Source organism: Gadus macrocephalus, chromosome 16, assembly GCF_031168955.1.
Source record: "Gadus macrocephalus chromosome 16, ASM3116895v1".
Lineage (NCBI taxonomy): Eukaryota > Metazoa > Chordata > Actinopteri > Gadiformes > Gadidae > Gadus > Gadus macrocephalus.
Genome location: NC_082397.1, coordinates 10,771,335 through 10,783,618, shown reverse-complemented (window position 1 = coordinate 10,783,618; position 12,284 = coordinate 10,771,335). Strand labels below are relative to the sequence as shown.

Genomic DNA, 12,284 nt, shown 5'->3' with positions numbered 1-12,284 from the left:
CAGCCTCTCTCATCGCGAGCCAGCCCTCAGTAAACATCAATAAAACACAAGACGTGGACGCGAGCGAACCGAAAGGGAGGGAGCTGGGGAAAAACCTCGATAAACCTTTCAATAAATTCACATCTAATGTTCCCGACACACACACACACACACACCAAACCCTTCTTTTTTATTGAGAGCCGGCGGCATTACAAATAATATAAATAAAAAAAACGATACAGACTCATCAATCACCACACCGCTAAAATTAAATTCAACTCTTGTAATGGCGGAACCGCACAGATCGAAACCTTGGGTATAGCTTTATGCGTTTAAGGAGAGCGCTAAATAAAGGCTTGAGCAAGAGAGCTACCCCTCCAACTCCTGCTACAGTATGCATTAGGGCTCCACTCACACACACTTCCTCCTCACAGCAGCGGACATGCTTGGGCTTAACACGTTTAGGAACCCGATAAATAAAGGCGTTTTCCGAAAACAGTTTACGTAACGCCAGATGAGGTATATATCGGCAATGACTCACGGCTAAAAGGACTTCACCTCAATTAACATCAAGAACCAAAAGAGATCCAACACCTTTACGACGAGACACCGATGAATAAAGCCTACTTTACGCAACTCAAAAAGAAGTGGACAACCGGACACAAAACCTCAGGCCGCACCCGATTGATATTCTAGGGGTGATTCACGACTATGACTATTAACTTCTCCAGCCAAGCTCTGACGAGCCGAAGCGAGGGAGGGAGGGGGAGGAAGGGGGAGGAAGGGGGGAGGGGCAGCTGTCGTAGGGAGGCGGCGAGCGAGCACGTCTGCTCGTGTGTTCCTGTGCGTGATGACAAGCAGAGCAGCTGGCGTATCCCCATAGTGCAAGACAGGAGCCGCCGCCCAATTAATACAGGCGGCGGAACCTAACAGTCCGGAACATACCCACCTCCAGGAAAAAAAAAAGGTGCAGTCCCAAACACACGCTCGCGCTCTCACACTCACGACCCGTCGTTTCCGGGACGCTCGCTCTCTCTCCGTCTCCCTCTGTTGTACCTGCTGCGGCTGACGCGTGTCACTGTCATACTCGACGGCGAGAGGAAGATAGAGAGGGGAGAGGCGAGGAAGACGATGAGGAGGAAGCGACGCGACGCGACGCTTGTGGGAGGACGAGGACGTTGGGAGGGGGAGGGCGGTGAGGGGGCCGTGGGGGAGTAACATCACTACACTATTATGTCTGCAAAGATGCCCTGAAACATTACGATGATGCACGGGCGGGCGAGCTGCCCCCCCCGCCCCGACCGGTGCTGCTCTGACTTCCACTACGTTCTCCTCCCCCTGAGGGGAGGGAGGGAGGGGGGAGGGAGGGAGGGAGGGCAGCCATCTCTACCCTCTGCTCTGACATGCAGTGAGTCAGAGTCAAAAGGAAGATACACAACGATAAAAAGAGACAGTAGCAAACTGGGGGGAGAGAGGGAGGGGGGAAGGGAGAGAAAGAGAGAGAGAGACAGAGAGGGTGGGGACAGAGAGAGAAAGATACAAACTGAAGAGAGATAGAGACAGAAACACAGAGACAAGGAAACAGAGAAACAGAGACAGACTGAGAGAGAGACAAAGAGACATAGAAAGTGATGGAGAGACAGATGGAGCGAGAAAAAGAGAGAGAGACAGATAGAGGGATGGGTACAGAGAGAGAAGAAAGAGACACAGAGGGGGTAATAGAGCGGGGATACCGAGAGACAGACAGACAGAGGGAGGGAGGGAGGGAGGGAGGGAGGGAGGGAGAGAGAGAGAGAGAGAGAGAGAGAGAGAGAGAGAGAGAGAGAGAGAGAGAGAGAGAGAGAGAGAGAGAAAGCGAAAGCGAAAGCGAAAGAGAGAGAGAGAGAGAGAGAGAGAGAGAGAGAGAGAGAGAGAGAGAGAGAGAGAGAGCGAGAGAGAGCGAGCTGCTCGGGGGCCTCACCACTGATTAGGGCCCGCTGGAGCCGCCCTGTGTTATTAAACGGAGGCGGGGAAAGCATTGCGAGGGGAGCGGAGCGGCGGTGTGATGATGAAGCCCTCACATCATAGCACCACTACCTCAGCGGGCCCACTGCAGGGCGCTGAGGGGCCCCTATTGTGTTTACAGCAAACAATGGGCCCGTCGCTTTCCCTGGCAGTGGGCCTCCCCAGGGCCACACATCCCTCTGGGCCCCCGCCGCAGGGCGGCTGACGTCCTGATGATGTTTTTACTCTTCGCATTAGCGCTTCACACCAATCTCTCATTATCGTGTTCTCAAGTTGCTTGAGTGTAATATTTTACTAGTCCGGGGGTGGATTCTGTGTATTAGCTAGGGTGGTACAATTCCACGCCAAAAGGCACCGGGTTCCATACTCGATGCTTCCAGCCTAGCGATGGGCATCCCTGAGCACGATGGTGAATGGTATATGGACTGCATTTATGTAGCACTTCGCTAACCAGTGGCCACTCCAAGCGCTTCCACTCAAACCCATTCATGAACACATTGACACACCGCCGGCGGAGTCAACCACGCAAGGCGACGGCCAGCTCGTCAGGAGCAGTCAGGGTGAGTTGTCTCGCTCAGGGACACCTCGACATTCAGCCGGGGGGTCGAACTAGCAACCTTCCGGTTACAAGCCAGCCTGCTCTACCTCCTGAGCTACACGCCGCCCAAGATGCCCTCCTCCTCCCTGCTCCTTGATGACTGGTACCTGAATTCAGCACACTTTTTTTTGGGTAAAAGCATCTGCCGAATGACATAATAGTCGGCGCAAATAGTCCAGAATGATCAAGCTCCTCTGAGTGGCTGCTTGGAGGCCAGCTTGTTAATGCAATATAGAGGAGGGAAGGAACTTGAAGGCTAACTGTGCACGCCGACAACAACTTTATAGAGAGATTACCCAGAATTAACCCGGCACTTTAATATTGGATTTCTTTTAATTGACTCGCATCCCTTTAAAACCTGCCGCCCAAACTCATAACTCATAACCCTCTCAGCGTCACTCCAGATTACCGGAGCCGGCAAACTTTTCACCAAGCGCCACATTCAGAAGTATTTCAATAAGAAAAAAATTCATTAGGTTGATAAAAGAATTGCGGATAATAAAACGTTTAATTTTTTATTTTCAGCCACAATTAACTAGACGAGCGACGTGCAATATATTCATCAAAAGCGGGAAAGCGATAACGGCCCACCAACGCCCATGCGCTAATGAAGCTGGCTTTAAAGACACTTATCTTTTATAGAGGTGAAAACAACAACAATAACACCACAAGAGCCTAACACACTAATGCCAATTGGAAACATAATTCCAGGCCGCGAGACACCCACACATGCAAGAGCCCATTGTGAAGCTTCCCTTTGTGAGTCGCCTCTTGCATGTACAGCAGTGCCTCTTTTTTTGAATTCTGTTCTATGCTAATGTTTCATTCCCTTAGCCTGGATCGCCACATTGTGCTCCCATTTTAACACACGCATGCAGGCAGGCATGACGCATACACGCGGACACACGCGGACACACACACACACACACAAACACACACACACAGACCCCTCTTTGCCTGTATAATCCTAACACCTCTTCTGACGACCAGCCCACACCACGCACCGGGTGGACATTAGAAAAACAAGGAAAGCGAACTCATTTTGTGGACGATTAAACAGCTTAGTAATGGTAAACATCACCCCCCAGAAACACCAAACAAAAACCCGACAACACTTCGACACTAACGGTTGCTAAAGTGTCAACAATGTCCGCTATAGACTGTGGATGTAAACTACCATTCCTCATAGGGTAGCCAGCAGATGGAGAGAAAACAGGAACGTGCCATCACAGTCTGCCTCCCTCTCTCTCTCTCTCTCTCTCTCTCTCTACTGCGTTATTAATGGTTAGCCCCGGCACTGACAGCGTTGCCAGGGCGATGCCGGGGCGATGCCGGGGGGAGCAGTGCTGGGTCTGTGACCGCTGTCCAGGGTGAGGCCGGTTGGTTGAACCCTGGCTGACCCGGCCTTTGGTCCCAGTCCCCAGGCCCAGCACCATCCCGGGGGCAGAACCACCGGGCTCAGCTGGAGGTGAGCCACCCCCAGACCCCCCTTCATCACTGACTGGTGAGCCGTTCCACTGTGATGATCAGGTAGAGCTGCTCCTATACCGATAGCGGTATCGGAAATTTCTATCGGGTATCGGCGAGTACGCAAGTCTATGTGTCAGATACCGTCACGTGACTAACTACTTTACTACACAGGCAAAGAACACACGTGCGGTGTTATGCTGTGTTCGTTAACGGTCAGAGGTCGAAAGTCAGAATTGGAAACGTGTCGTCTCCGACCGACGGAGAAGTTGGAAAAACATGGATGCTCACGCTTAACTAAAAGATTACGTATAAATATGGAACACATGTATATGTGTTATCATAATTATAGACTTTAAATGCAGATTATGCAATTTTTCATTTTTTTCGTCTGCATCCACAAAACAAAGGCTGAATTCAAAATGAGACACGGCCTTCACGAGCTCCAATTCAAACAGAATCGTGTCTAACCGCACGGGTGAGCACAACACTCAAAGTTGAAGTAATCCGTTTTCAGAACAAGGCCAAATCCCCTGATGAGCAATTGAGTACGGCAAAACGCAGTAATCCCTGAGGTGAGATCTATTTATCCCGCTGATAATGAGAAATGAACAGCGGCATCTCTGCGATCCTACACCCTGTTGCTTCGCCTCTCTCTCTCCGTGGCTGACGGCGGTGCTAATGCAGTTCATCCACGTTCTGTGACGGATGAGACCTGGCTGCTCTACAATGCATGCAGCAGCGGCGCGAAGATGGCGGCGGAGAAAAGGAAGAAGCCCAGACACCAAAAGACAGAATGAGGCTTTCACCCCCCCCAGACCTGGCGTGACGTGACGGCGGCGCAAGGAGACCGTCTAAGGCGGGGTTGACAGACGGACAGACACACAAACGGGGCCCGGCCGAGCGTGGCCAGGGCGCCGACGACCGCATGCCACCACGAGGAACAGGGGGAGGGGGTGAGCAATGGGAACACAGAAATGGGTTATTTTTCTATTTTGCTCTTTTTCAAATCGTGTTCTCATCCCGTTCGAAGGTTCCTTCCCATCTCCAGAGATGAGACGCACAGCTGGCGTTCCGGGCGCCAGATTAGCGGGAATTAATAGGCCGAATTAGGAGAGCATGCGAGCGTAAATAAATCTCATCGATTGCTGCGATGAGATCATCTTTGAAGATTGATGTGATTTAATGGCAGATAGGAGGAAGCTCTTGGATCAGATGGGAAGAATGCTTGATTTTGCTGTTTCGAAACACGGTGAGAAACGTTTGCCTGCGTGCTTTTCTGTGTGCCTCAGCTCCCATACCTGATAGATCCTGTTTAGATGCGCCTGCAGGGGAAGAGATGCAGTGCATAGAATGGGTGACCAGTGGTACAAGCCCCTCCGATCAGATCGTCATTTTCCTTTTCCTTCATTCCTTCGTCAGTGATGCTCAGGAGGAATGAGGAGAACGCGAAAAATGATGCTTCATTTGCAACAGATGCATACAGAAAACCAACAGAACATATGTAGGCGATCGAAACATGTGGAGCACTGCGAGCCCTGAACGTTACAGAGTCAACAACATTAACAATCCTCTCAGGCTCGTGAGCGCAAGGTTGGCAGAACCTTCATGCAGCGACGGTGACTTCATTCTGGAGGTCTGCCTGCCCTGGTCACTGCATCCGGCTTGTTTTAGAAACCCACTCTATTCAATCAAATATATCATCTCTTCAATATTGATTGTTCGCTTTGTTCTTCGTTTGGATAATTGGGTCTGTCAATGGACGACTGCTAATATGAATGAAAAACAATCACGTCTTTTAGGAGTTTGGAGATAACCAATATTTTCCAATTATGGTTCATAATAACACTGTTACAGCCAAAGCTACGCTAGCAGGACGTGCGGTGCATTTAGAAGAGTGTAGCCTTACGTGAACCTGTGATATTTAGGAAGTAGTAGAGCCTTATGTAAACCTGTGATATTTAGGAAGAAGGATAGCCTTATATAAACCTGTGATATTTAGGAAGAAGGATAGCCTTATATAAACCTGTGATATTTAGGAAGAAGGATAGTCTGATATAAACCTGTGATATTTAGGAAGAAGGATAGCCTTATATAAACCTGTGATATTTAGGAAGAAGGATAGTCTGATATAAACCTGTGATATTTAGGAAGAAGGATGGCCTTATATAAACCTGTGATATTTAGGAAGTCTTACAGCCTTATATAAACCTGTGATATTTAGGAAGTATTGATATTTAGGAAGTAGTATATAAACCTTGGGATGTTAGTACCCTTGGGATATTTAGGAAGTAGTGTAGCCTCATATAAAACCTGGTGATATTAAGGAAGTAGTGCATAAACCTGGGGATGTTAGTGAACCCTGATGATATTTAGGAACGAGTGTAACCTTATATAAACCCTGATGATAATTAGAAGTAGTATATGAACTTGGGGACTTTAGTGAACCTTGATGATATTTAGAAGTAGTAGTAGTAGTAGTAGTGCAATTGCTTGTATTTGCAGTTGGGCTAGTGCCGCGTTCGCCCCGAAGGCATTACCTGCTCTCCCTCGTTGAAGACCTGCACCCCGTAGCTCCAGTTGATGCTGGGGGTGGGGTCCCCCAGCGCCTCGCACGTCAGGGTCACCTGGTCCTCCATCTCCGAGGTGGTCTGGTTCACGATGTACGTGATCCGCGGCTTCACTGTGCAGACACAAGCACAGCATCTGTTGTCACGGCAGCAGCAGCAAGCAACGTCACAACCTATCCCCCTTCTGCGTTTCTGCTTCCTGTTTCCATTTCAAGGTCCGTTTCCTGCGTGTTTATTGATCGCCGCTCTCCCTGCACTTCTGGTAACTTGTTAACTTAACGTTGCCTCCGTTGCGTTCAATTTAAAGCAATTTAAAGCAATTCAAAGCACAGAAAACTGTTGTGTTACGTATATTCTCAAAATGATTATGATCGTCGTGAGCCATTTCTGCCCCCGGTTTATCTTCCATGGTTATGGCAGAGGTGAAAGAGATTTTTGTTACGTTTGCACATCTTTTGAACACATTGAAACAGTGAGCGATTATGAAGTCCACAGCGGGATGCCTGCGTTCCGTTCCGTAAGCACAGCAAGCCCAAAACCCTCGCAGCCTCCCCAACTCGTGGGCTGCAGATCAACTGCCTGCAGTTCCCTGTTCCCACTAAAAGCCTCATAAACACACATACAGTATATAGAGACACAGACATGTCTATACATGGCTGTGTGCTCTTCAACAGAAACATCTTTGTTGCTAACCACCTGCTCAGTATTCATACAGTTACACACAAATTAAACAAAGCATTTATTTTCACGACGGCGGGCTTTCGAAAAGGTTACACAATTAATCTCCCCGCCACCTCGGAAACATAATAACTTTCTTCATACAGACAATGGCTGTTTTGAACAGCCTACGCATGTGTACACGGATCGTGAGTACAATTACCTGTTTCATTACTTGTTAAGAAGACCCAGCTTTGCGGTTAAATTATGGACGTAAAGCCAGGGCCACCCGGCGACAGCAACGACATGAGAGAGAGAAGAACGCGGATCTGAAACGGGCTCAAAGCTAATCTCATGCCACGAAGCCCTGGCCTGCACCCAAAGCGCTTCAACACAATCCAGGAACCGCACAATGACAGCCCACACGCACACCGCACAACGCTCCATTCTATATCTATTAGCGAGGACCTTGTTCATTCTTCTCCCCAACCCCGGCCTTTACATAAGTGCCTTCTGCATTCAGGACCAGCGGCCAACGCGCGCCTACACTACAATTAAAACATCCATTCTGAAAGGCGATCATTACAAACGCATGTCTAGACATTATGGTGTCCTCGCTCGCGTGCTTGGAGACCGCTTGCACTCCCTGGTCAACACTTTGGTTATGGCCCAACATTTCTCTTTTATCGCCACCGAGATAAACTCATGTGAGATGCAGAGAGTGGGCCGAGGGGGACAGTGGGGGGAACAGATGATAAGAGCCTGTTGCATAATAAGCGTATCAATACGGGTGCAAGCGGTGTCCGAGACAGAAGCACATCTACATACACTGATTACAGGGCAGTGTGTGTCGTGCTCCTTACCGAACACCCTGAGGCTGAGCTCCTGGTCGCTCTCGCCCGCCTTGTTCCGGGCGATGCAGGTGTACTCCCCCTCGTCCAGCTTGGCCACCTCCATGATTGTCATCTCCGAGCCGTCCTCGTTGAAGCTGTACTTATCCTCCGCGTCCAGGACCACCCCGTTGCTACGACGACGGGAGGATAATTATCCGAATTATAGGCTGAGATTGACGCACTGATGGCTGTTGAAGGATGGATCCTTTCTGTCTGTTTTGTGGGTTTTTGTTTGTGAAGGTGGAATGAAATGCTTGTTTGCTTGAGCTTTTTCCACTAGCAAATGATGTTTTAGCATAATGCGAATGCATAACGCGATAAGTCATATATATCTGGAACATTTCAACTTTTTTTCTGCCCCGTGCAGAAGATGGACAGTGCATTAGCCCTTAGATATACTAATGCTTACACTGAGCTGTCCAGGCCTGACTCAAGAAGAGGCTTAGCTTCATGTGAAGAAACACAAGCAACAGACTTAAGGATCTGTGATGAGGGAGAGACGAGGATGAGGGGGGAAAAAACTAAGTGTGGGGGCGAAAAATTACGAAAATGGGAACGATAGTGAGATAGTTATTCAAATGATCTCATTTCCAGTAATTGGTTTTCAAGATAAAAGTCTTTGGTGCGATATGGCAGCTTAACATTGGGGAGAATTATGAAGAAAGGAATGCCTTCACAATATATTGTGGTTTCAATATTATTTTACATCACAGGCGTAATTCCAAACGAAGAAAGGGATGAAAAAGGAGACAGATCGTCTGCTTTGCATTACCAAGAGCTTCCACATCCATTTCATAAGTAACCTCCGAATATCGGCGCGCTATTTTTACTCGGGACTCTGACAAGTGCAATTAACTGCTTTGAACTTGACTCTCCCACACACCAACTGCCAAGCATGTGGCTCGTAACATCTGAATCATTTCCATAAATGTCTTCACTCATCTAAAAATATAATTCTACTTCCTACCGTGATCACAATAGCGCAGATTGCCCCTTTTCATCCCCCCCCCCCACCCCCCCTGCACTCCAGCAGCAAGAAGACAATGGAGGCAGCAGATGTAGTACAGCAGGCCGGAGCCTCTCAGTAAAGACAGGAGCCTTTTGTCCCCATGCTTGAGTCAGGTAGACAAGAGCAAGCCTCCTGTTGGACCTGGCGCCGGTGGCTTTGTGTTTGGGCTGACCACCTGACCGCCTGACAGCAGCCATTGTGACGGCATCACAACACCACGGCCCGCGCTTTGTATTGCTCGTCGGGGGGTCTTCTGTAGTGATGTGTCACCTCTGACACCCTCTGTGTGTGTGGGATGTGTGTTTGTGTGTGTGGGATGTGTTTTTCTGGCTGTCTGTGTGTGTGTGTGTGTGGGATGTGTTTGTTGAATGTGTGTCTGTGTGTGTGTACGTGTGTGTGTACGTGTGTGTGTCTGTGTGTGTGTGTGTGTGTGTGTGTGTGTGTGTGTGTGTGTGTGTGTGTGTGTGTGTGTGTGTGTGTGTGTGTGTGTGTGTGTGTGTGTGTGTGTGTGTGTGTGCCTGTGTGTACGTGCGTTTGTATACGTGTCTGTTTTTGTGTTTGTGTGTGTGTGTGTGTGTGCTCCTCACCGTGTCCAGGTCACGGTGGGCTCAGGGTAGCCGTCGACGGCGCATGTCAGCGTGGCGGTCTGACCGACGTCAGCGGTGGAGTTCACCTCCGTCTGCCACACCCGGATGGTGGGCAGCACTGGTGGGCAGAGAGAGAGAGTTAGAGAGAGAGACATAGAGAGAGAGAGAGAGAGAGAGAGAGAGAGAGAGAGAGAGAGAGAGAGAGAGAGAGAGAGAGAGAGAGAGAGAGAGAGAGAAAGAGAGAGACAGAGAGAGAGAGTGAGAGAGAGAGAGAGAGAGAGAGAGAGTGTGAGTGAGTGAGTGAGTGAGTGAGTGAGTGAGTGAGTGAGTGAGTGAGTGAGTGAGAGAGAGAGAGAGAGAGAGAGAGAGAGAGAGAGAGACAAAGAGAAACAGGGAGATAAAGAGAGAGAAACAAAGAGAGAGCGATAGATGTAGAAAGAGGCAGCCACAGAGGGGAGAACTCAAGGCATGACGTCTCAGGTCAAAAGCAGGGATGTTTTCTGCATTAGCTCGTAGCAGATACCATCAACAGGGAAAAACCCTGGCCCACACACGGCCACCCATGCGCCTCCTCTGTTTACACCCGCCAGGGGAGCGCCTGCCCTGCATACCAAAGAGCAACCAACGAGTGAGAGGCAGGGGAGGAGTGGAGGCTGACCGTTGACCAGGACCTGGATGAAGCGCATGTCGATCTCGCCTCGGGCCATGAGCCGGCCCTCGCAGGTGTACGAGCCCTCGTCAGTCTTCTTGATGCCGCGGATCTGGAGGTGGTTGTTGGCCAGCACCTTGAAGCGTACTGGGGGAAACAGAGCAGAACATCAGAACCCCAGTGAGGTCAGCCCCGGACACGTTGGAGCGTTTCTCGGACGGCCGATTGAGCAGGCCAACCCTTTACCTGAGTGCTTATTGACCTGTATCATGTATTCACTGTAAATTGCTATGGATGAAGGTTAGTCTCACAGATTAGGCGTTAGATTCATATCTACAGGCTGACGGCGGAGCAGCTAAAGTCTGGGGGAAGACCAGCTAAAGTCTGGGGGAAGACCAGCTAAAGTCTGGGGGAAGACCAGCTAAAGTCTGGGGGAAGACCAGCTAAAGTCTGGGGGAAGGGGGCGGTCAACTCTCTTTAACTTCGTATTTGTTTAGACAAATCCGATCGCTGGAGGCTGGGTTCACACACACACAGACATGACCCCGTTTGGGAAATCATGTTTTGGAAAAAACGAAAAAACGATCTTAGCATTTCGATTTGTCTGATTCCTTCGGCCTTTTCTTGTTTTTATTTTCCAAATGTTACATTTTAATTATGGATGATTCTGACATTAATTATACATCTGGCAATCTGTTATTCAAACACACCGTGTATCCCTGCCCTCAGAATTGTTAAGTGCGTCGGGTCTTTTTGTTTCTTGATGGCGATCAATGGGAGCTCACAGCAGATGGATCTATTGAATGTTAACCACGCAAGTCCAAATGGAGTGACACATTCTGAAAGTGGTGTTTGAGCACCTTCCTCCCACCCACTCCAAACACCCCAAAACAGCCAGCTTCAACCAGCTTTATCCAGCCTCAACCAGCAACAACACTCCCTTCATCCCGCGTTCGCAGCGAGCTGGTGACCACACAGCACTTTAACACTTGAAGCAGGCCAGAAGCCCCGCCCACACACACACACACCCCCACATACCCGCACATACACATGGACACAGACACACACACATACACACAGACACGCATACACCCCCACACACACATGGACACAGACACGCACACGCACACACACCCCCACACACGCATACACACCCCCACACACACATGGACACAGACACATGTACAACCGCACTCACCCACAAAACCACACACACACACACGCACACACACACACAGACACACACCCACACACTGAAAGACACACACACACACACATAGACGAACACACACACAGACAACCACACACCCACACACACACACACAAAAAACCACAACCACACTCACCCACACAACCACATTCACACCCACACACAAACACAAACGCACACACTCACACACACAAACAACCACACACCCGAACACACACACAGATACAGAAACGCACACACACACACACACACACTGCTGCAGTGCTGGGTCTGAATGTGGCCAGAATAACCAGAGGCGTGTGGAGATCGGAGGGAGTGAACCAGGCCACACATGGCTGGGAGTTATTATCTTGAAGCGGCCGATAACCACGGAAACACCAAACATAATCATATTGCTCAGTGCCAAGGGTGAGAGGGTGGGACTTCAACATGACTCCTCCATTCAAAGCCAATTAATATTTTACTGCAAAGCAATGAAGAAAGAGAGACATTGGAATATAAAGTGTAGGATAAGTAGGCAATGATTACAATTTAGAAATACTTTCGAATCAGTTTTTTTCTGTCGTAAATAATAATATATATTTTTTTTTTTTATTTGAAAAACAAAAATATCATCCCAAGTGGCAAACTATATATACCCTCAATTTCTTTAATGCATTTT

At 49.0% G+C, this 12,284-nt stretch overlaps 1 protein-coding gene across 13 annotated transcripts in view; it reads right to left on the bottom strand.

The window, feature by feature from the left end:
* Positions 1-12,284, bottom strand: part of ncam1b (neural cell adhesion molecule 1b) — an 81,271-nt gene that overhangs the window by 28,372 nt on the left and 40,615 nt on the right. For 8 of the 13 annotated variants that reach the window (XM_060076150.1, XM_060076152.1, XM_060076153.1 and 5 more), the window contains exons 5-8: positions 10,423-10,560; positions 9,765-9,882; positions 8,139-8,299; positions 6,589-6,731 (exon numbers count right to left, since the gene is read on the bottom strand). In XM_060076150.1, coding sequence (XP_059932133.1) covers positions 6,589-6,731; positions 8,139-8,299; positions 9,765-9,882; positions 10,423-10,560 — 560 coding nt within the window. Of the gene's footprint in view, positions 1-5,349; positions 5,374-6,588; positions 6,732-8,138; positions 8,300-9,764; positions 9,883-10,422; positions 10,561-12,284 lie in introns of all 13 variants that reach the window. The other 5 variants (XM_060076148.1, XM_060076149.1, XM_060076151.1 and 2 more) reach the window with 1 other exon arrangement.